The following is a 22,109-nucleotide window of genomic DNA, read 5'->3' as shown; positions in this document are numbered from 1 at the left end:
GTGGTTCACCTTTTATTCCATTCTGAAAAATGAGGCATTAATGGATCTCTCCTATTCTCCAGAATTCCCTACTTTCTTTGATCTCTGCAAACATTCATTACCCATGGTTATAATTTGTCATTGGCCTAAAAGCTCACACTCATTTAAAGTTGCAAAGTGAAGTCTCTTTTTTCAACTGTTCAGTTTAGTTCCCTTTCCTTTTTCATCCTATCTTTTTCAGTTTGAAGATAATTTCCTTTAAGAAATAACCTAAAGTTGAGTAGTTCTGACTTTCAGCTCTGAACAGTGGACTCTCCTCCAAATTCTTAGCCTTTACTTGATTTCTTGCTGCAAAAAAAATTTTCCCCCAGAAAACCTTATTTTTGCTGCCTTTGGCAATATTTCATGAATTTCTCCTATCTAAGATTCTTGACAATCTCCTGACAAGTTGATTCTATTAAGTTTTCTTTTGAATTTGATATTGTGCACCTCTCTTTTATATGTACCTGCCTGTCTTTTTAGAAACTTTTTTTTTTTTGAGGAAGATTAACCCTGAGCTAATATCTGCTGCCAATTCTCCTCTTTTTGCTGAGGAAGACTGGCCCTGAGCTAACACATCCATGCCCATCTTCCTCTACTTTGTATGTGGGATGCCTACCACAGCATAGCTTGCCAAGCAGTGCCATGTCTGCACCCGGGATCCAAACTGGCGAACTCCGGGCCACTGAAGCGGAACACGCGAACTTAACCACTGTGCCACCAGGCTGGCCCCAGAAACTGATTTTGTTTGAGAGCTGACTCCCTATGCAGCCACATAGGGTTCTTTAGATGCCTCTAACTTTTTATATCAATGTAGGTTTAATTGCATTGTCAGAATTTTACTTATTAGAATCTCATACTCATCCCCCATGAATCATATTTTTAAAGTCTCTGACTATGGAATCATAGTTGATTTTTTAAAAGACTAATCTTTTTCTTTAAAGCCCAAGGTAGGTAACTCTCATTCTCTAATAATGTCCAAGAGCTCCTAGGTGGCACAGTTGTCTTCTCCCAAGATTCTCTTACTTCTACCTATAAACCAGATTTTTAAAAAATTTTGGTTAAAATTACATCAAGTAATAATTCTCCGCACTGTTTTCTCAATTTCTAAGACATCAAATTGTCATATATTCTAATGAAGAATTTATCAGTTCTCCCTTTTTATGCATACCTAGGTGAGGTTTTACAATCAAAAATTCAATAACTTTGGAGATATTTCCTCTTAGAACAAAAAAGTTTTGCAAACTCAGTCATTAGTGAGTTATAAATCAATGTGGGTTGCAGCCAGCATTGTGAAATGAAATTGAAGAGAAAAGCCAAAAAAAAAAAAAAAGAAAAAAAGAAAAAGAAAAATAGCTGAGTGCACTGCTTGTAGTAAGAATAGGTATTGTTTTGTGAAATTTTTAGTTTCATGTATGTGCATGCATTCTGTGCTCTTGCATGACATAAAATGTCTTTTATGGTGTGGTTCATGGACTAAAAACTTTCAAAAACCGCCATCTCATATGATAACACATTATTTGTAGTACCGCAATGAAAAGTGTAGAAGATTTTTAAAAATTAAGTCATATTTAATATATACATATACATGTGTACATATATAAAATTATAGTACAAAACATAGAAATATAACTATTTTGTTTATTTTTACCACTCCATCTGTTGATAGAAGGTAGTTTAAGAACTTAGCAGCAATATTTTAGCTAAAAATACATGATAATTCATTTTTAGGTGCCTTTTAAGAAATTCAATCTTTGTGAAAGTATATTTATTCCTAGATCTCAGAACTCTGTTTTAGTACTAGAATATCCAATAATTTGTTGAATAAAATTACCGAACATTCATAGATATCAAGCAGCACATGAAAATGTCCTACAGCATCCAATTTCAAGTTTCCAATTTTTTTCCATAAAGGGTGATTGGTGGTCACATGGTAAAGGACTGGAACATCCATTGCAACCACCTTATGACACTAAGAGCACCCAGAGGAGTGACTTTCAAAAACCATCGTGTCTGCCGGTTTTGCCAGTGAAACACAGCAAGTTGCAAAAGCCTTCTTGTGGAATAGGTAAGGTTAGCAGTGGTAAAACCTCTGCTCCATTTTCTCAGGTTACTGCTGTCAAGTTAAGATGTATTAGACGTGCTGGCACTACTCTACAAGAGTTGAAAATAGATATACAGCAAGTGCAGCCCTTGACAAGTTTGTTCTTTATCCCTTCCTGGTGGACAGCTTATCTCCAAATACATTTAATGTAACATAATAAAAATTGTACTGATCATTGATAACACCAGCCTCCAAGTCAGAAACTTAGTAGTGTTCTCCTCGTTATTGTTGCCACCAAATTTTAAAAATTAGAACTATTAAAATAGTAGGCAACGCTTGGGGCCAGCCCAGTGGCGTAGTGATTAATTTTGCATGCTCTGCTTCAGTGGCCTGGGGTTTGCATGTTCAGATCCCAGGCACAGACCTAGCACTGCTCCTCAAGCCATGCTGTGGCAGCATCCCACATAAAATAGAGGAAGATGGGCACAGATGTTAGCTCAGCAACAATCTTCCTCAAGCAAAAAGAGAAAGATTGGCAACAGATGTTAGCTCAGGGCCAATCTTCCACACACACACACACACACAAATAGTGGGCAACACTACATGGCACTATTACTCAAAGTGCCCTCTGAGGGACACTAGTTCTTTTGTTGTTTTTTTTTTGAGGAAGGTTAGCCCTGAGCTAACATCTGCTGCCAATCCTCCTCTTTTTGCTGAGGAAGATTGGTCCTGCACTACCATCTGTGCCCATCTTCCCGTACTGTATATGTGGGATGCCTGCCACAGCATGGCTTGATAAATGGTGCACAGGTGCACGCCCAGGACCCAAACTGGTGAACCCTGGGCCACCAAAGTGGAATGTGCGAACTCAACTGCTACACCACCAGGCCAGCCCCAACACTAGTTTTTTATGATGTTTATAGATACTGCTCAAAAAAATAGGGGAAGTGGTCAAATAAGTTTTGCAAAAACTGAATTTATAAAGTTAAACAGATTTTTTTTTTCCTACAGAACTCTTAAAACCCTTATTCTAAGCATAAGCAAAATGAATTTCCAAGAAGGGGAATAAAGAATGCTGTTTCCCCCACTTACCGACCACCTTACCCTTTTTCAGGAGATCATCTCACATTAGTGGTATCCCACAAAACATAATTTAGGAAATACTGTTACGAAGACTATTAAAATATTTTCAGATCTAAAATTTATTTTACCTGACAATGTCTTTTTAATAAACTAAGACTTTCATGTTTATTCAAGTTGTATCTGTTTCTTCACCGATGTCCTAGTCATCTCTACTTCTGGAGTAGGATTTAGCAAGTCTTAAAGAAGTTCAGGATCAAGTCAAAACAAAAATGTTTTTCTGGAGTACCCACTCTTGTCCTCACTCCTTAGCTTTAGCTTACGATGCAAAAGATCATAAGCTAAACTTCAAATAATTTTCTGAACACGGCAGCAGACAACAAAGATTACTTTTAGAGTTCAACAGTCCTTCACTTCATTTTAACCTTGAAGCCTGACCTTTAGATTGAAGGCCAGCACGTTACAAAATGGTCATATTCAGCATGATTTCCACCTCAAGGGTGGTAGTTAATGGAGAGGGCTAGCTGTTAGGTAATCTGTAGCAATGGCCCATTTAGAAAGTTTATAAAGTTTCCACTTCTGATTGAGAATGGTAGACTGAGCAGAAACATCTAAATCCCCTGTCTCCCAAGACCCTATTAAATGAGAGACCCTTTATGGGTCGATTGTTTTGCTGTCATTTAAAGGGGAAGAGAATGGAAGGAAGAACTTTTTGGAATGTGGGAAGAAATGGAAGACTCTTACTGGATAAAAAAGAGCAAAGAGGCAAATAGCCTAGAATACCTAGAAGGAGAGGTAGCAAAGAAGAGCCAATCTTCTTGACAAAACCCCAAACTAGCTGCAGGCTCCATCAGCAGGCACACAAAAGGCAAGAATGGAAAGGGGGGAGCACAGAATCAGCAGGGTACTTGAAAGTCTGTCTCTTAACTGCTCCGGTCATGAGCACTCCACCACATCCCCGCATTAAGACTACTAGAGCCCAGTGTCTTAGCCAGAATTCAGCTACCACACCACGTACTGTAGTAATTCAAGCTGGTCTCCTATCTTAGTCTTAATTTATGAATGAACACCCAAAGATAAGAGTTATGCCAAAATTTTTTTTTAAGGTTTGGAAGATAAAAGTCAAGGAAATATCGCAGAGCATAAAATAACAGAACAAAAACCTAGAGGGGCCAGCCTGTGGCCAAGTGGTTAAGTTCGCGTCCTCTGCTTCAGCGGCCTGGGGTTTCGCTGGTTCGGATCCTGGGCACGGACATGGCACCACTCGTCAGGCCATGCTGAGGTGGGGTCCCACATAGCGCAACCAGAGGCACTCACAGCTAGGATATACAGCTATGTACTGGCGGCCCTTGGGGAGAAGAAGATTGGCAAAAATTGTTAGCTCAGGTGCCACTCTTCAAAAAAAAAAAAACAAAAAAAACCACTCTGAAAGTAGTATCCAGAATAATGTCTAAAAGAAAACCTAGAAAATATGAGAGAATAAAAGCAGAATGGAGAATCAGTCTGGGAAGTCCAACTTTTCTGGAGCTCCAGAAAAGAGAAGAGTAAAAAAGAAGGCAAGATAATTATCAAAACATAACATTTATTGAGCACATACTATCTGCCAGGCTCTTTATGGAACTTTCTAAATATATACTCATTTAATTCTCGCACCAACCCTATGCAATATAATAGTAAAGTAATACTATTAATACTCTCGTGTTTCAGATAAGAAGGCAAGCACAGTTTAAATAGCTTGCTCAAGGCTACACAGCAAATAATTGGTATTTAAACTCAGATAATCTGACTCCAGTACCTCTAATAATAACCAGTACTCTACATAGCCTCTAGAACAATAATGAGAAGAAAGTTTCCCAATATAAAAGAGAGAGATTGAAAGGGTCTACTGAGTGCTTCCAAGTATGAAGGGAAAATAGATGTCTATACATCATTGTGAAATTGCAAAACAACAATTACAAAGAGAAGATTCTAAAAGTTTCCATAAAGAGAAAGAAAAATAAGTTACTGTCTAAGGAATAAGAATCAATATGGAATCAAGCAGCACTGATGCAAGAGCACAGTGGTGTTACTGTCTTCAAAGTTGTCAGGGGAAATAATTTTTTTTTTTTTTTTTGTGGAAGATTAGCCCTGAGTTAACATCTGCTGCCAATCCTCTTTTTGCTAAGGAAGACTGGCCCTGAGCTAACATCTATGCCCTTTTTCCTCTACTTTATGTGTGGGACACCTGCCATAGCATGGCTTGACAAGCGGTGCCTGTCAAGGTCCTTGTCAAGGACCTACAACGTGCTTGTAGGTACACACCTGGGATCCCAACCAGTGAACCCTGGGCCACTGAAGCAGAATGTGTGAACTTAACCCCTGCACCACTGGGCCTGCCCCTCAGGGGAAATAATTTTTAACCCAGAAAACAGGATTTATTTGACATGGACACTAGAATATTTTTTTTCCAACTCGCACTTGGCATTGGACTCACTGAGAAGGAAATGTAGTCCTAGCATAATATTTGGCCCTTAAGTGAACAAAATTCATTAATTATATTATAAATGCTATTATAATAGTTTTCAACTTTCACTATCAATCTATAGACATAATATGGAAAATTTTAGTATCGTTACAGAACAGAATTATGTTGTCAGCCTTAACAAGAAAATTAAATATACAACTGAGAGAAGATGGAAGCAGAAGAGAAGGGTGCTAATATCATTATTTAACATAGAGTACTCAAGAGATACCGCCCAGAGTAGATGAGACAAGGAGTAGAAATTTAAGGCTGAAGTCAAAGGAGCTAACATAAGAACCAATTTCTCTCTCCAGCCCTGGCCCTTTCACTGAACTTCAAGCTCATGTATTCAACCACCTACTTAACATCTCTTCTTTTCTTTTTCAAACTTAACATGACTAGAATAGAACATTTCATTTCCCCCATCCAAATCTATCCCACATCAGTCTTCCCCATCTCAATAAATGCCACTTCTTTTCTTCCAGGTGCTCAGGTTTTGATAACCTAGAAGTCATTCCAAAACTCCCTACCCTCTACATCCAATCCATCAGAAAGTCTTGACATCTCTATCTCCAGAACATATCACAAATCTTCATACCAATGTATAGCAGCCACTATTATCCTGCTTCCTTTCTTTCTCCTCCAGAATATGTTTCCACACCATCGTCAGAAGGATCTTTTACAAACACAAATGACATCATCACTTGCCTCCTTTAGATCCTCCAGTTACTTCTCACTGTTCATAGAATAAATTTCAAGTTCCTCACCATAGCCTGCAAAGCCCTATTTGGTCTACTGAATCTACCTACTTTATCTCCCATTGCTCATGCTATCATGATATAAGGATGTAGAGAAGGAGCATCAAACTCAGACCAAGGAGACAGAGAATGCTCTCTGAAAGTCATGCTTCTTTTCAAACTGATTTATGCCTGTGTGTTTGTTATTGTATTTCTATAACTTAATTATGTATTCCTGTTGATGCAAATAATCCATAATCAATCTATAAATCAAAATTGGCGTTTGTTATAGGCCAATTTGAAGACTATAGCCCAGGAGAACTTTGCCACCAAGGAAGGAAGCTCTCTCAAGAAGTGGGGTGTACAGAGTGGTTATACACTGTCTTGGAACAAAGAGCAAAACATCACATATGACAGGAGTATCTCTTTTACTACTGTCATGAGATACTTGGCTAGCACAGCAGGTCAGTGGTCACAAGATGAGTTAAAGCGGGTCAGTAATTAATCCTTCGTTTCTGGGAAGACATGCCTATCTTTAAAGAAATGCTGACATGGGGGAGGCAACATCTCCATCTTTAAGGGCATCATTCTTGGCTTTGGGACATTGTAATTGTTTAAAGCAGACATACAATGCATACTCAGTAGGCCACATCAGGTCTTTCTGGAAAAACAAGGTCAGGCTGATTAGTTTTAAACCAAATGGCTTCCTCATATACTCCAATATATCCTACTGTTTTTCATTTATTCATCATTCTGATCAATTAAAATGAATATGAAAAGAAGACACTTGTTTCCATAAAATATTGAAAGTTGAATGCTTTGGAAAGACTTGCTAAAAGGTCAATCACTAACTTTAAAAAATGCTAATTGGGGTGTGGGCAAAATAACTATAAAAGAGCTGGAGCAAATTTTTTAAATCTTGAAGGATTCTGCACTCATTTTGCTTCAAATGTGTCTTTAAGTTTTCATTGTGTGTCAAAGAAACAAACTAGAGAGGATGCATTAGAGGTGTGGTTTGTGCAGGAAACAAAGTGGAATTCCAATCACTGGGTACTTCTTCAGAGAAAATGCCTTGGTACTCCAATAAAAATCTGGTGAATGAACTGGTTAAAATAAAATATCTAAGTAAGATAGATATCATTTTCTATGATTCTTTGCTTTAACTGACTTTTTTTGATTAACTAACCAGTCAGGTCCCAGTCCTTTCTCCTAAGGAGCAGCGTTTCTACTCTAGTTCCTTAAGGGATGCGGTAGAAGATGAAACCAGAGTGATAGGCTTAGTTCTAGGACGATCAGGTGGGGGCCAGCCATTTCATAAGGGACCCCCCACCCAAATCAGTGTCTGTCAGTCTGTGCTGTTGAGCTAATCAATTTTCCCAGCAAGGAATCCTCCAAACTTCTGCCTGGAGTGGCAGACAGCAAAATCCGAGAATTTCCCAAACAATCCTCTGTTTGCAACTTCACCTTGTACCATGTCCCAAGCTCCCTGCCTCAGAGGCGGCTGACGCCTCCAATTTCTGAGCCTTACTAGAACACCATGCCATGGATTGGCTTGATTTTCGCCCCACCCCATCCCCACAAGCACTTAGCTTGGTCTACTCAAGTCAGTTGGCACTTATCCATCTGCTTCCAGCTTCCAAATTCATTAATATCTTTGCTCCCATCTAGTTCTCTTTTTTCTTAAGGATTTAAGCCCTTTAATTTCTTTACTGTCATTGTACTGGGTTTTGGGGAGGGAAGAGGGGGAAATGCATGTGTTGAGTTTGCCATCTTTAACTGGAAATCACGGTAACCTTGTCACTAACAACACTTACGCACTTTGGGATTTAATATTGATGCAGCACTTACAGTTGTTTGATCCCAAGCCCATCACTTAAATTTCACCATTTTGTTTTACTCAATTTATGAATTGGGAATAATAATCCCTACTTTGCAGGATTGTTATAAGAAATAAATGAAATAAAATGTAAAGTGCCTATCACAGCACTTGGTACATAGTAGACAACAAATGGTATCTATTTCTATTATTAATTATTGCATTGTACAAAGTTGGGTGGTAAGCTGGGATCTAGCTTTGGAAACCTGGCATGGAGGTCTCTCTTTCTTCCTCCTCCTCCCCTTCTTCCTCCCTCTCTCCGTCCTTTTATTGGTATTTCTCATTGCCAAATTTGTTATTGTATCCCAGGTCCTAGTACAATGCCCAGACACAACCAATATTTATTAATTAGTTTAATGATAATTATGTATTAACAGATTATTTAAGTTAAAGTCATAATATAATTTAAACCAACATACACACCACAATATAGGCCTGCACTTTATATTTTAGATGGTGTTTGGATATTAGATAAAAATGATCTTAAAAAGAAAATATTTCAGTGTAACATTTTAGAATATGTATGTAAATGAGTCTGTATATGCCAGATTTTATATATATATAGACATAGAAAATGTGTATACAAACATGCATTAATACCAATTAAAAGTCAGCTCATAGTTGTTCTGTTCCATCAGCCCACTTAATTACGCCTGGTCTTTGGCATTTCAGCAATGTCATCTTGTGCTGACAATGAAAGTGCCCTTTATGTCTTGTACTACCACACAATTTCCTGGCTGCCATCCATGGTCAGTTTAACAAATGCCCATGCTCCATCATATCCGAGTTCCCATAAGAATAAGTGTTCACTTTTGGTTTTATATAACAAAACTCTATAAATTGGAAAGGCTGATCTAATTTCTGAGGGAGGTATTTCATACTTAAATGAAACTTTGGCTGTTGATCAACTACTTGGTATTTTAACATTCTTTTGAACTGAAAATTCAGATACTGTGGTAAAAATAATTTTCTAAAATAGGTTTTAGTTTGTGCGGCTTGTTTTGCACCAAGGTGTAACATAATTTCTTGCTATAGTTATGTGGAAGTTTCCTTTTTTCATTGTATTTTGAAAATCTGTACAATCGTCTTTTCATTAATAATCTTTTTATATAAGATCAAAATACTATTTAGAAGAATGGGGTTTCTAACAGGATAATTTACTGACAAATGTTTTTTAAGTAGACACAAACAAAAAATTAAGAAAATTTGTCAAAGTAAAAGCTAAGTTTCTACCAATATGAGGATCAAGTTGTTTGAATAGATCCTGGCTTTGTTGATAAAATATAGATGGCTAGACCCCAACTTGCTTGGCGTATGCTTGTTTAGAAAATTCTCATTTTAATTAGATAAAGTTTCCAAAAAACAGAGAATGGAGTTCAAACACTCTTCATGAACTTTGCCTTATTTTTTGTAAGCCTCATCTAACAAGGCTTCTTTTAAGTAATTACTTTGATTCTAATTTGAATTCTTGAGTAACCACTAAGAACTCTAATATCTTCTTTGATGTTTTCCCACTTAGATGTTCTTCACTATTGTGGGCTTCTTTAAAAGTCTCATATATTTGCATAAATAAACATAGTATTTATATCCAATTTTAATAGGTATAATATCTGGGTAAGAAATTTCTACAATAGTTTAGATTACCTTTCCTCTCCCTTTATTAGTCTCCATGAAGAAATTTTTTTAAGTTATTGTTTTTGAGATTCTGGGAGTTTCTAGATCTCTATATAAAAGATGATTCATTTTAATTGACTTTTTTCTGAAGTATTTTTGTTGATCTGTGTAACAAGCCACTCCAAAATTTAGTTGCTTAAAACAACAATCATTTTATCTGCTTATGATTCTGCAGTCGGGTTGGGCTCAGCCGGGCAGTTCTTTGGCTGGTCTTGCTGGTGATCACTTGCGGGGCTGCATTCAGTTGGCAGATCAGCTGAGGACTGGACTCAGCTAGGATGCTGGAATGACCAGGCTTCTCCTTCTTCATGTGGTCTCTCCATGTGGTTTCTCCAGCAGAGTAGCTGGACCTGTTACATGCCAGCTCAGGGCTCCCACGAATGCAAAAGCAGAAGCAGCAAGGTTTTCTTAAGGCTTATGCCCAGAACTGGCACAAAGTTACTCCTGCCACATCCTATTGGTTAACGTTAATCACAAGGCCAGCCCACATTCACAAGGAGGTGATTGTACAAGGATGTGAATACTGGAAACCTGATTCATTGGGGCCACCAACATAACAGACTACTACAATGTCCCTAAATAGTTTTTTCAGTGCACGTTTAGGAATAGCCAACTCTTTGCCTTTCTTTGAAAATGTCTTTGAATTGCCCTCACACTTTAATGAGTGAAAGTATACCTGGGTATAGAATTCTGAGTTCAGGGACCAGCCCCATGGCCGAGTAGTTAACTTCACGCACTCTGCTTATGCAGCCCAGGGTTTTGCCATTTCGGATCCTGGGCACAGACATGGCACCACTCATCAAGCCATGCTGAGGTAGCATCCCATATAGCGGAGCCAGAAGGACCTACAACTAGAATATATAACTATGTACTGGGGAGCTTTGGGGAGAAGAAGAAGAAGAAAAAAGAAGATTGGCAACAGATGTTAGCCCACGTGCCAATTTAAAAAAAAACTTCTGAGTTCTTAGCTACTTACCTTTTATACTTGGAAGATACTATTCCATTGTCTTCTAGATGCCATTGTTATGTCAGGTCTGCAGGAAGTCCAATTCTTAGTTCTTTGAGGGTAATAAGTTTCAGTATAAAAATTTTAGTGTTCAAAGGGAGCCTTTTTATATAGAAAGTTATTTATAGTTACTGATGATTTAAATTAATATTCCAATTTAACATTACAAATTTTAAAATATTTCTTTCTTTAAGCCTTTGATTTTTAAATATTATATAAGAATAGTAACTTTCACTTATTCTTTGATGTTTAACTCAATTTGAACAAATGAAATATCCCTTAACAATGACTCATTTACAAACATAATCAAATTCCATTAACATTTTAAACTGCAAATTTGTTGATTTAATTATATTCTATTTTCCTCTTAAACACTTTAAATACCCAAGAAGGAAAATTTAAATCCATAACTATCAAAACCTTCCCAAACACTTTTAAAAATCTTGTAAATCTAGCAAATTAAACCTCTAAATATAGTAAATCCAGATATGTCAAACATTTTAACACTGTTTATATACTTAATTATATTTCCCTAAAACTGTCAGCACAACACTAGCAAACTATTAGATCAAGTTTTCTTCTGATATATTAAATAACAATTTATAGATTTAATTTCGTTTGCTTTTTCATCTCTATATTTAATCCCAAATCTTCCCAGAATTGAAAAGACTTACCAAACATTTATTTTGGAAATAGTGTGTTGGTTAGTAGACTGTTAGTTTTGAATTTTAGTAAAGTATTAAAATATTTATTTTTAAAAAAGCTATCCTGTGACCAATCTTTATTTGTTACCCTTCAAGAAAAATTATGCAATATGCTATTTGTATTAAATCTGGTTCATGGCAAAGTATCATTGTGAACATTCAGAAAGCTTTTAATGATGATAGACATTTTGTTCTATGCATTTCTCTTACTAAAATATCAGTATGGTAACTTAAATTCATCATTCTTAAAGTTTTCCTTATAGTAGGTGGATGCAAACTGTGTTATCTGAGTATTTTTCATGTGGAAAATTGCTGGAATTGGATTTTAAGCCAGCTAGGAAGCATCTAAATTTCCAGTTTGGGACAGCTGCTTGTTTGCCCCGACTGTTATCACCATCTTAGCCAGCTGAGATGTTAAACAATTGACTTTGATTGTTTTTGACAAATGCCTCTGGGGAAAAGGCTATTGACACTGAGAGAGGTTTGAGTCATGTTGATAAAGACGAACCCTGTGAATGAAGTTTCTAGAGAACTCCCTGCCACTTTAAATAATGACAGTTCTCTTGAGTTGGTATTTGTGGGAAGCTCTAAACCCAGTGGCTCCTTCCAGTGGCTGCTAGGCTGCTGGTTTTCACCATAATTTGGGGGCTTTTGGTTTTCAAGGCTTCTGCAGAGCTGGGGAGAGGGGCATGAAAACTGGGCAAGTTAAAAAAGCTTGCTTTAATTACAGGGATTAAGCCATTTTTCTTGAATAAATGATCCTTGGATTGTTGCAAGCCTTTGGCTAATTTCCATAGTTCTGAAAAAGTTGATTTTGATTATTTTCGCCAGTGTTCTCATTGCTTTTATGGAGGAGCAGTTTTTCAGAGGTTCTTACTCTGCCATTCCCACTGAAGTCCTATCCCTTTTAGTTTTCGTGTTACAAATATTTCTTCCCAATCTACCATCTCTCTATTGGCTTTGCCCATGGTGGTGTTCGCTGGACAGCAATCCTAAATTTTGATGTAATCAAGTTTACCAAGTTTTTGTCTATAGCTTGTGCATTGGGTGTTTGAGTTTTCCTACCCTTAGGTCACAAAAATATTCCCCTAGATTTTCTTCTCTTGATTCATAATTTTACCTTCCATAATTATGTCTGTAATTCTAGAGTCCACCTTTATGTGCAGTGTTAAGTGGGGAACCTACTCCATTATTCTCCATGGAGTGAAGTTTTCCGGATTCCATCTGCCAGACAATCCACACTTTCCTTGTTGACTTGTGAGACCTCCTTAATTGTATGTTAGGGTTCCTAAATAAATGGGTCTGTCTCGGAGCTCTCTGTTATGTTCCTTAGGTTAATTTTCAGTTCTTGGATCAGTACTAAAATGTTTTAATTATATGATTTTTTAGCTTGTCTTAATATCTGACAGAGAAAGTCCCCATTCTTTGTTCTTCTTTTTCAGAGTTGATGTCTCTATTTATGGACTTTTATTTTTCCATTTAAATTTCGGAATTTATGACATTCCTCAAAATATCCAGCTAGAATTTTGATTGAGTTGTGTTGTCATTATAGATTAAATTAGGAAAATTTGTCACCTTTATAGTAACATGCCATTCCATCCTATCTAAGAGTATGGAAAATCTATTCAGCTCTACTTTTGTCTTTAAGAAAATATAAAAGTCTTGTAAATTTTTTGTTAATTTATAGAAACTTTTTACTATATAGGTTTTGTTCCCACAGAGAATGTATCTTATTTTTCTTTTTTTCTAATAGATTATCATTATTATAGCAAAGTGCTTTTGATTTTTATACACTTAACTTCTTACCTTCCTACACCTTTATTCTCATAATTTATTAATTCTAGCAGTTTTTCTATTCAGCTAATTATATTACCTACAAATAATGACAGTTTTTTCTTTGCCTTTGCAATTATTATACTACTTTTTTCTTTCTTTATAATATTCACCAGTGTGGGGGACTGGAATTGGCCACCCCAAGATATGCCTCTTTGGCATGAGGATTATTTGGGGCTGATTATTTTTAAAAACTGCAGACAGGAAAGAAACTCTGAAAAGTAGAATTTACTTACCCTTTGTTAAGAGACATTTACATTTGTAAAGGAAACTTCCATCTATAAAGGTGTCTCCCTCTCTGTACCAGAAAGAAGGGGGGATGACTTTATTTCTAGAAACTCTTATCAATGCGGAAGGCAAGGACTTAAATCTGTATAATAACCTTACCCTTGTTTACTGTACTTTTTGGTAACCTCCCATGATTGATACACCTATCCCCAACATCCTCCTTTATCTTTACCTGAGGGTGGTATTTAAGGGGAAAATGTCCACCATTTTGGCGAGTTGCTCAGTTTGCCTGAGCCTCTCCCATGTATACATGTTATAAAGCTTTGTTTAATTTTCTCCTATTATTCTGTCTCATGTGAATTTAATTTGTTCTCCAGCCAGAAGGACCCAGGGTGGGTAGAGGAAATGTCTTCCTCCCCTACATCAGAATCTTCATTAATATGTTAAATAGTAGAATTTTAGTTCTGAGTTGTTATGGGTATAATACTTATTTTTCTGTTCTTTAGTCTCTGTCTTTTTAAGGAAACAAAAAATTTTATTTTCTTCTATATACCTTAGGCACCCTCTTTGAATTTATTCCTATTCTTATTTAACTTCTTCCTCCAGGAATTTTTCAAAGTAGGCCTGTTTTATGGGGAAATATTTTGAGGCCTTCTTTGCCTTCCAGTATTTTTTACTTTGACTTCATAGTTAAATGACAGTTTGGTTAGATATAAAAATTCTAGGCTTAAAGTTCTTTCCCCTTCAATATTTTAAAAATATTAATCAGTTATCGTTGTGTCCAATGATGTGAAATTTGATATAAATCTGCATCTTACTCCTTTTTAGGTAATCTACCTCTCCTCTTTGAAAGTATTTAGAATTTTTTCTTTGTCTCAGATAACCTTAAATTTCTTTATAAAGTGTCTTAGATGTGAGTTTTTCTTTATCTACCCTGCAGGATGGGAGGAGAGTGAGGCAAGTGAGAGGCCTAGGGTGCAAAATTTAAGGGGGCATTTATTCCCAGGACCATGCAAGTGCCTTCTTAAATTTTGCACCCCATGGGACTCACTTGGCTCATCTTACTCCTGCACCTATTACCCATTTGGTAATCTGTGAGCTCTTTCAACCTGAGGTCTTTGATGTTTCTTTAATTCTTGGATTTTTGTCATCATTATTTCTTCAAATATTTCCTTCTATTTCTTCTTCTATGTCTCCTAAATTCTGGTGTTGGTACTGCTACTGTCCATGTCTCTTAGCTTTTCTTTTTTTTTTTTTCCTTAAAGATTGGCAACTGAGCTAACATCTGTTGCTAATCTCCTCCTCCTCCCCTCTTCCTCCTCCTCCTTCTTCTTCTTCTCCCCAAAGCCCCCCAGGACATAGTTGTGTATTCTAGTTGTAGGTCCTTCTGGTTGTGCTATGTGGGGTGCCACCTCAGCATGGCCTGATGAGTGGTGCCATGTCCACGTCCAGGATCCGAACCAGCGAAACTCCAGGCTGCAGAAGCAGAGCGCATGAACTTAACCACTCTGCCACGGGGCCAGCCCGTCTTAGCTTTTCTTTTATATTTTTATTTATTTCTCTTTCCTGCTGCCTTCTGGAGAGCTTCTCAGTCTGATTTTCTAGTTCATGAATATTGTTATTTATCTCATTTTTTCTTTTTTGTTTCAACTATTATATTTTTTCATTTCTAAAATTTTACATGACTCTTTTTTATGACCTCTTATTCTTGCTTCATGTTAATAATATATTATATGTATTTGAGGATATTTGTTATGCTTATTTTAAATTCTTGGTGCATAGATTCTAATAATTCTGCTTCACATAGTATATGTTTTAAATTTTGCTGTCTTTTTCTTACAGTGTCTGACTAGTTTATCTTAGGTCATGTTCCCTGAGGGGAATCAGCAGCCCTGTGTGGGCAAAGGCTAAAGAGTAGGTTCTGGCTTATGTGCCTCCCGGGGAATTTAAGAAAAGAAAATGAGAGTCAGGCTGGAGAGCGTCAGGCCCTACAAAACCAATTTTAACCATCTCTATTTGTTGTCACTGTTCTAGACCAGTCCTCTATTCAGGACTCCATCCCTTCTCCCCTTTAAGCTTTTAAAAAGAGACATTACTGAGAGAAGCCATCTCTTGAAGTTTTTAATCCTCCATCACTGATGGTTGCTGGGGAAATGGTGGAGAAGGAAATGCCCAAGGGGGCAGCATGCAACCATTTGCATCAGCTCCTTACCCTGGAGGGACTTCTGTGCTGTTCTGATGTTACTAAGTTGACAACAGATGGTCAGGCAGTTGCTGCCAGTTTCTGTGACCCTAAGACAAGCATTGATCTTCCTAAGGCAATCTAGGGGCAAGTCAAGAGCAGATCTTAAAAGCTCTCCCCAACCTATTCTCTCTTGGCTGCATCTGACATCCCTACCCTTCAGCCCAATCTGCCACCAACCCTTCATACCAGTTTACTAAAGCCTTTGGTTTTCTCACAGTTTTTTGATAGTTCATCAGATTCAAGCTTCTTCTCCTTTCCATGGGTTCTCATTTTGTCATGATACAAAAGAGCTAGTCTCTTGCCTAACTTTCAAGACCCTCTCTAATTTGACCCCAGCATCCTAGAGACTTTATAAACGTTGTCTTTAATCCTCATAACTCTAAAAGCAAATTATTATCATGCCCATTTTAGAGAGAGGATTCTCCATTGAATCTCAGTGATGTCAAGTGATTTGTCCAAAGTCACACAGCTCGGAAATGTGGCAGAACTGGAATTTGAAAACAAGCCCACACTTTGGATACTCCATTAACTCAACCTGATTAATGCCCAAATTTAGAGCTGCTTCATTTTATTCAAGAAGTTAATAAATTATGTTTCTGAAAACACTAATGTTCTGTGAGCTGGACTATGGCATTCTTCCCCAAATTAATAGTCTTTTCCCACTTGGTGGGAAAAAATGTAAGTTATAGTTAGAATTTTCTCAATGTGATAGTTGTTGTCCACAAATTTTTATTAAATCTTTGGCATTACTGTTCTTTTGTATGCTATCAAATCCTAAAAGAGAGGTAATAATTAAGTAGAAAATGAGTTTTGAGTATCTGATCTCAATTAGAAATCAAGAAAATGTTGTCAGTATTTTTTTCCTGCTAACTCAGAAAAGATTGCTATTTCATATCATGTAATATAGAAATATTTGAATACTCATCATTCCTGCTAGTAAAATTAGTTTATATCAATTTCTGAATATTGAATTCATGAATGCTTAATAAATATGAATTTACTAACATATTTCTCCTTATATATCCTCTCTAATTTTAAAGGCATGATATTTAAAAATTAAATTTTATTTTTTAATAGTTAATACATGCATACAGTACAAAATTCAAATGGTACAAAAGAGTGTACAGTGGAAATGAATCCACCTCTCTCCACCTCCATCCTCCAGTCACCTAATTCTCTCCCCTGCAGCAAGCACTGTTCTCAGTGTCTTGTGTATCATCCCATAGATATCGTAGGTGTACATAACCTCTAATATATGTATGTTTTATTATAAAAGGGAGACATTTTTTATTTTTTCCTTGACAGAATTTTATATCACTAAACTGGGAGTTACTCTGACTCCTTACATAAACTGATGTGCTGCAAGCAAAAATAAAGTGTTTTAAAAATCATTAAAAATATTAAACATAGAGAGACCAATATAATGAACCCTTATTTACCCATCACTCAGATTGAAAGATTATTTAACAGTGACTTTTAGAGGGTTTAATACTCTTGCAAATTTTCAGAACCTCTGCCAATGGGAAATGAAAAGAATTACGTATTCAATGACAACTGCAGCAGCCCCAGAATTTTCTAGTTCATTCTGCTAGAGCTAGTTGGGAGCAACTAATGCATAAATTGCTCATAGACTTTCTAGTAGTAAAAAATAGGTTGAAAAATAAATTGTACTTATGCTTTTCCTAAAACTTTGGTTGGTATCTGTGCAAGAAGCGTGTCTAACAATAGATTGTTTTTCGTTTCTTTTAAATTTTTTTATTGAGGTATAATTGACATAGAACATGTTAGTTTCAAGTGTACAACATAATGATTCAATATTTTTCATATATTTTGCATATAGATTTTGTATGTATTGCAAAATAATCACCACGATAAGTCTAGTTAAGCTTCACCATCATACGTAGTTACAAAATTTTTGTGTGTGTTGAGAACTTTTAAGATCTACTCTCTCAGCAACTTTCAAATATGCAATACACTATTATTAACTATAATTGCCATGCTGTACATTACATCCCTATGACTTACTTGTTTTATAATTGGAAGTATTTACCTTTTGACTCCTTCATCCATTTTGCCCACCTCCCACTCCTGCCTCTGGCAACTACCAGTCAGTTTTCTGTATCTATGACCCTAGCGGGTTTTTTAGTTTCCACATGTAAAAGTGAGATCATATGGTATTAGTCTTTCTCTGTCTGACTTATTTTAGCATAATGCCCTCGGGGTCTATCCATGTTGTTACAAATTCAAGATTTCATTCTTTTTTATGGCTGAATATATTCTGTTGTATATATAAATACAACATTTTCTTTATCCATTCATCTGTCAATAGACACAGGCTGTTTACACATCTTGGCTATTGTAAATAATGCTGCAATGAACATGAGGCACGTATATCTTTTTTAATTAATATTTTCATTTTCTTCGGATAAATGCCAAGAAGTGGAATAGCCGGATCATATGGTAGTTCTATTTTTAATTTTTTTAGGAACCTCCATACTGTTTTTCATGGTGCCTGCACTGATTTACATTCCTACCAACAGTACACAAGGGTTCCCTTTTCTCCACATCCTTGCCAACACTTGTTATTTCTTGTCTTTTTGATAATGGCCGTTCTAACAGATGTGAGATGATATCTCATTGTAGTTTCAATTTACATTTCCCTGACAATTAGTGATGAGCATCTTTTCATGTCCCTGTTGGCCTTCTGTATGTTTTCTTTGGAAAAATGTCTGTTCAGATTCTCTACTCATTTTTTAATTGAATTGTTTGGGGGTTTTGTTTTTGTTTTCTTTGCAATTGAGTTATATGAGTTCTTTATGTATTTTGGATATTAACCTCTTATATGATATATGAGTTGCAAATATTTTCTGCCATGCAGTAGATTGCCTCTTCATTTTGTTGATGTTTTCTTTGCTGTGCAGAAGCTCTTTAGTTTGATGTTGTCTCACTTGTTGATTTTTGCTTTTGTTGCCTCTGCTTTTGGTATCAAACACAAAAAATCATCACCAGGACTGATGTCAGGGAGCTTACTGCCTATGTTTTCTTCTAGGGGTTTTATGGTTTCAGGTCTTACATTCAAGTCTTTAATCCATTTTGAGTTAATATTTGTATGTAGTATAAGAAAGTGGTCCAGTTTCATTCTTTTGCATGTGGCTGTCCAGTTTTCCCAACACCGTTTGTTGAAGAGACTGTCCCTTCCCCATTCTATATTCTTGGCTCCTTTGTATTGTATATTTCTGGGCTCTATTCTGTTCCTTTGATCTATGTGTCTATTTTTATGCCAATATCATACTGTTTTGACAAGGATAGTTTGGTAATATAGTTTGAAATCAAGGACTGTGGTGCTTCCAGCTTTGTTCTTCTTTCTCAAGATTGCTTTGGCTATTTGGAGTCTTCCGTGGTTCCATATAAATTTTAGGATTATTTGCTCTATCTCTATGAAAAATGTCATTGGAATTTTGTCAGGGATTGCATTGAATCTATAGATTGCTTTGGGTAGCATGGACATTTTAGCAATATTAATTCTTCCAATCCATGAACATGGAATATCTTTTCATTAATTTGTGTATTCTTCAATTTCTTTCATCAATGTCTTATAGTTTTCAGTGTACAGGCCTTTCACCTCCTTGGTTAAGTTTACTCCTAGGTATTTTATTCTTTTTGATGCAATCATAATTGGGATTGTTTTCTTAATATCTCTTTCTGATAGTTCATTATTAGTGTATGGAAATGCAACAGATATCTGTATATTGATTTTGTATCCTGCAACTTTACTGAATTCATTTATTCTAACAGTTTTTTGGTGGAGTCTTTAGGGTTCTTTATAGTTAATATCATGTTGTCTGCAAATAGAGACAGTTTTATTTCTTCCTTTCCAATTTAGATGCTTTTTATTTCTTTTATTTTCTAATTGCTCTGGCTAGGACTTCCAATACTATGTCGAATAAAAGTGGTGAGAGTGGAAATCTTTGTCTTATTCCTGATCTTAGAGGGAAAGCTTTCAGCTTTTCACGATTGAATATGTGGTAACAGTAGATTTTTAAAGCCATTATTACATTAATATTAGTTTTAAAAATTACTAGTAATTCCTCATGTGGGGCTAATTTGATTGTTTTTATTTGGTTCTTTTCATAGACAAAGAATGATGAATCCATTATATTTATTGTTGAGATGTGTGTAAGTAACCTTGAATACTTAAAAGAACTTAGTTTCATTAGCATTTTTGATAAAGTATGAATATTATGAATACTGATTATGCAAATCTTCCATATACAAATCTAATTTTTGTCCTGACTTCACAATGTCTCTTTTTCTCCTTAGTTCCACTTGCCTCTCCTGATGCATCAGCAGAACTTCAAAAGAATTTTATAGAACGCATCTCTTTTATCCATCAATTTGATGCCAGGAAAATTCCCGGTGAGCCCATTCGGGGAAAGGTGAGACTGTGTTTAGAATCAATTGTTTAATACTTTAGGATGGGATCGATTTATGGTAGAACTTTAAGACTTTCCAAGTCATAATCATCTTTCTCAAAATCTATTTAAACAAACTAACATGGCTATTAGGAGGATAAAAGCTCAACTACATGTTATAGTCAAAATAAGGAATGATGACAATTCTGGATCACAGTCTTTGGAATTTGGTTTAAATTATCAAAATCATTCACTTAAGGTAATATCAAAGCAGTTTGATAAACTTTTTGATATGTTTACATGTGGGTGTGGTGGGGGATGCATATAAGTTTTATAAAGCAAAACAGAAATGTGATAGTCAATTGCTGGGTTTTTTTCCAACTACAGATGTTTGTTTTCATATTTCAGTATAACTAAGTCTTTTGTTGGAACTAATAGACATTTGGGATACAATCATAAATCCTTTTGTCTATGAACATAGTTTCTGTTGTATCCATAGCAACCAATAAAGCAACAAAGGAAATTTGATGTGAATAGTCTTACGCAATCCAAATGATAGAAAAGTTTAAAACAGGAGATACTGAGATGGATGCTGCTTCTTTGGCTTTTTGCTTTTCCCTTCCTGTTCATTTTCTGGTGCACCCTATTTATAATCTGTTTAAAAGTTTCACCAGTAATTATTACGCTGATGTCTTTAGTTTTGGACTAAGGTGACAACCAACAAAGAGGCAGACAAATAAGTGCCTGCCTCACCAGGACTCCATCTAACACACGATCTCAGTTTACAGCTGCATCTTCTGGCAACTTGTGTTCCCTGGTTAACGTCAACTTTGTTTTCCTTTCCAGCGACATGGAGTTTTTGTACAGACAGAGATAAAACCAGGGAGTAGGCCAATAGTTCCTAAGGGAACAGAGGTATTACTGAATGCTCCACGGCCATGCTCATCAGAACAGTCCAAAAAAACAGAGAAAGGAAACTCAGCGGAAAGCAAAATGATCTCACCCGGTCTCTGCCGACAAAATTCCCAAGAGCTGTTAGAGACTAAAACTCACTTATCAGAAACAGACGTCAGAGAGGCAGCCAAGGCCTGCCCCAGCAATCCTGAGAGAAGGGAGAAGACTGCAGACACCCTTCAAACGGCTGCAGCAAATGCTCTGCTCACCAGGCGCAATCCTTTAAATCCACCAGTAAAAAGTCAGGATAAATCAGGATAAATTACCTTCTTGAGATTCAAACAGAATCCTTGGAATGTAGAGAAATTTCAGAATCATACAGGCCCTTGCATTTGCTTTTTCTGTTGTCAAGAACCTCAGAACATACAATTTACACAAATGGAAAAATGAAAAGAAGACAATTAAACTATAGCAAAATTTTAAGAGTGGGCTCCAATGAGTGATGGATTGTGAGACATATTTCTATGCCATATTATTTATTAACAAAACAACTTAGTTTTGCACAGAAGTAAATGTAATTAATGAATGTTGTAAAACTTTTAGAGGAGAGGCCTAATAGATAGTCATTAGTTACGGCTCTGGAATCAAACCAACTGGGACTGGAATTTTGGCTCCACAATATGGTGAGCTGTGCAACCTTGGGTAAATTACTTAACATCTCTAGACTTCAGTTTCATCTGTAAAATTAGAATAATAGTGACTTCATAAGGTTATTGAGCATGAGATTATGCACATTGATCAATCAGTGATCAATATAATCGTATCAACACTATCACTATAATTAAAATTTCAATTTAA

At 36.2% G+C, this 22,109-nt stretch overlaps 1 protein-coding gene across 1 annotated transcript in view; it reads left to right on the top strand.

The window, feature by feature from the left end:
* The window catches only part of C15H2orf73 (chromosome 15 C2orf73 homolog), a 31,533-nt gene extending 9,799 nt beyond the window's left edge, over positions 1 to 21,734 (top strand). Inside the window, exons 3-5 of the mRNA XM_001497009.7 lie at positions 1,933 to 2,086; positions 20,266 to 20,381; positions 21,204 to 21,734. Of these exons, the coding sequence (XP_001497059.4) occupies positions 1,933 to 2,086; positions 20,266 to 20,381; positions 21,204 to 21,572 (639 nt within the window). The 3' untranslated portion in view covers positions 21,573 to 21,734. The remainder of the gene's footprint in view (positions 1 to 1,932; positions 2,087 to 20,265; positions 20,382 to 21,203) is intronic.
* Positions 21,735 to 22,109: the final 375 nt, after the last annotated feature.

This window comes from Equus caballus, chromosome 15 (assembly GCF_041296265.1).
Source record: "Equus caballus isolate H_3958 breed thoroughbred chromosome 15, TB-T2T, whole genome shotgun sequence".
Taxonomy (NCBI): domain Eukaryota; kingdom Metazoa; phylum Chordata; class Mammalia; order Perissodactyla; family Equidae; genus Equus; species Equus caballus.
Note: the sequence above shows the minus strand (reverse complement) of the source record. Positions and strands in the feature narration are given on the sequence as shown.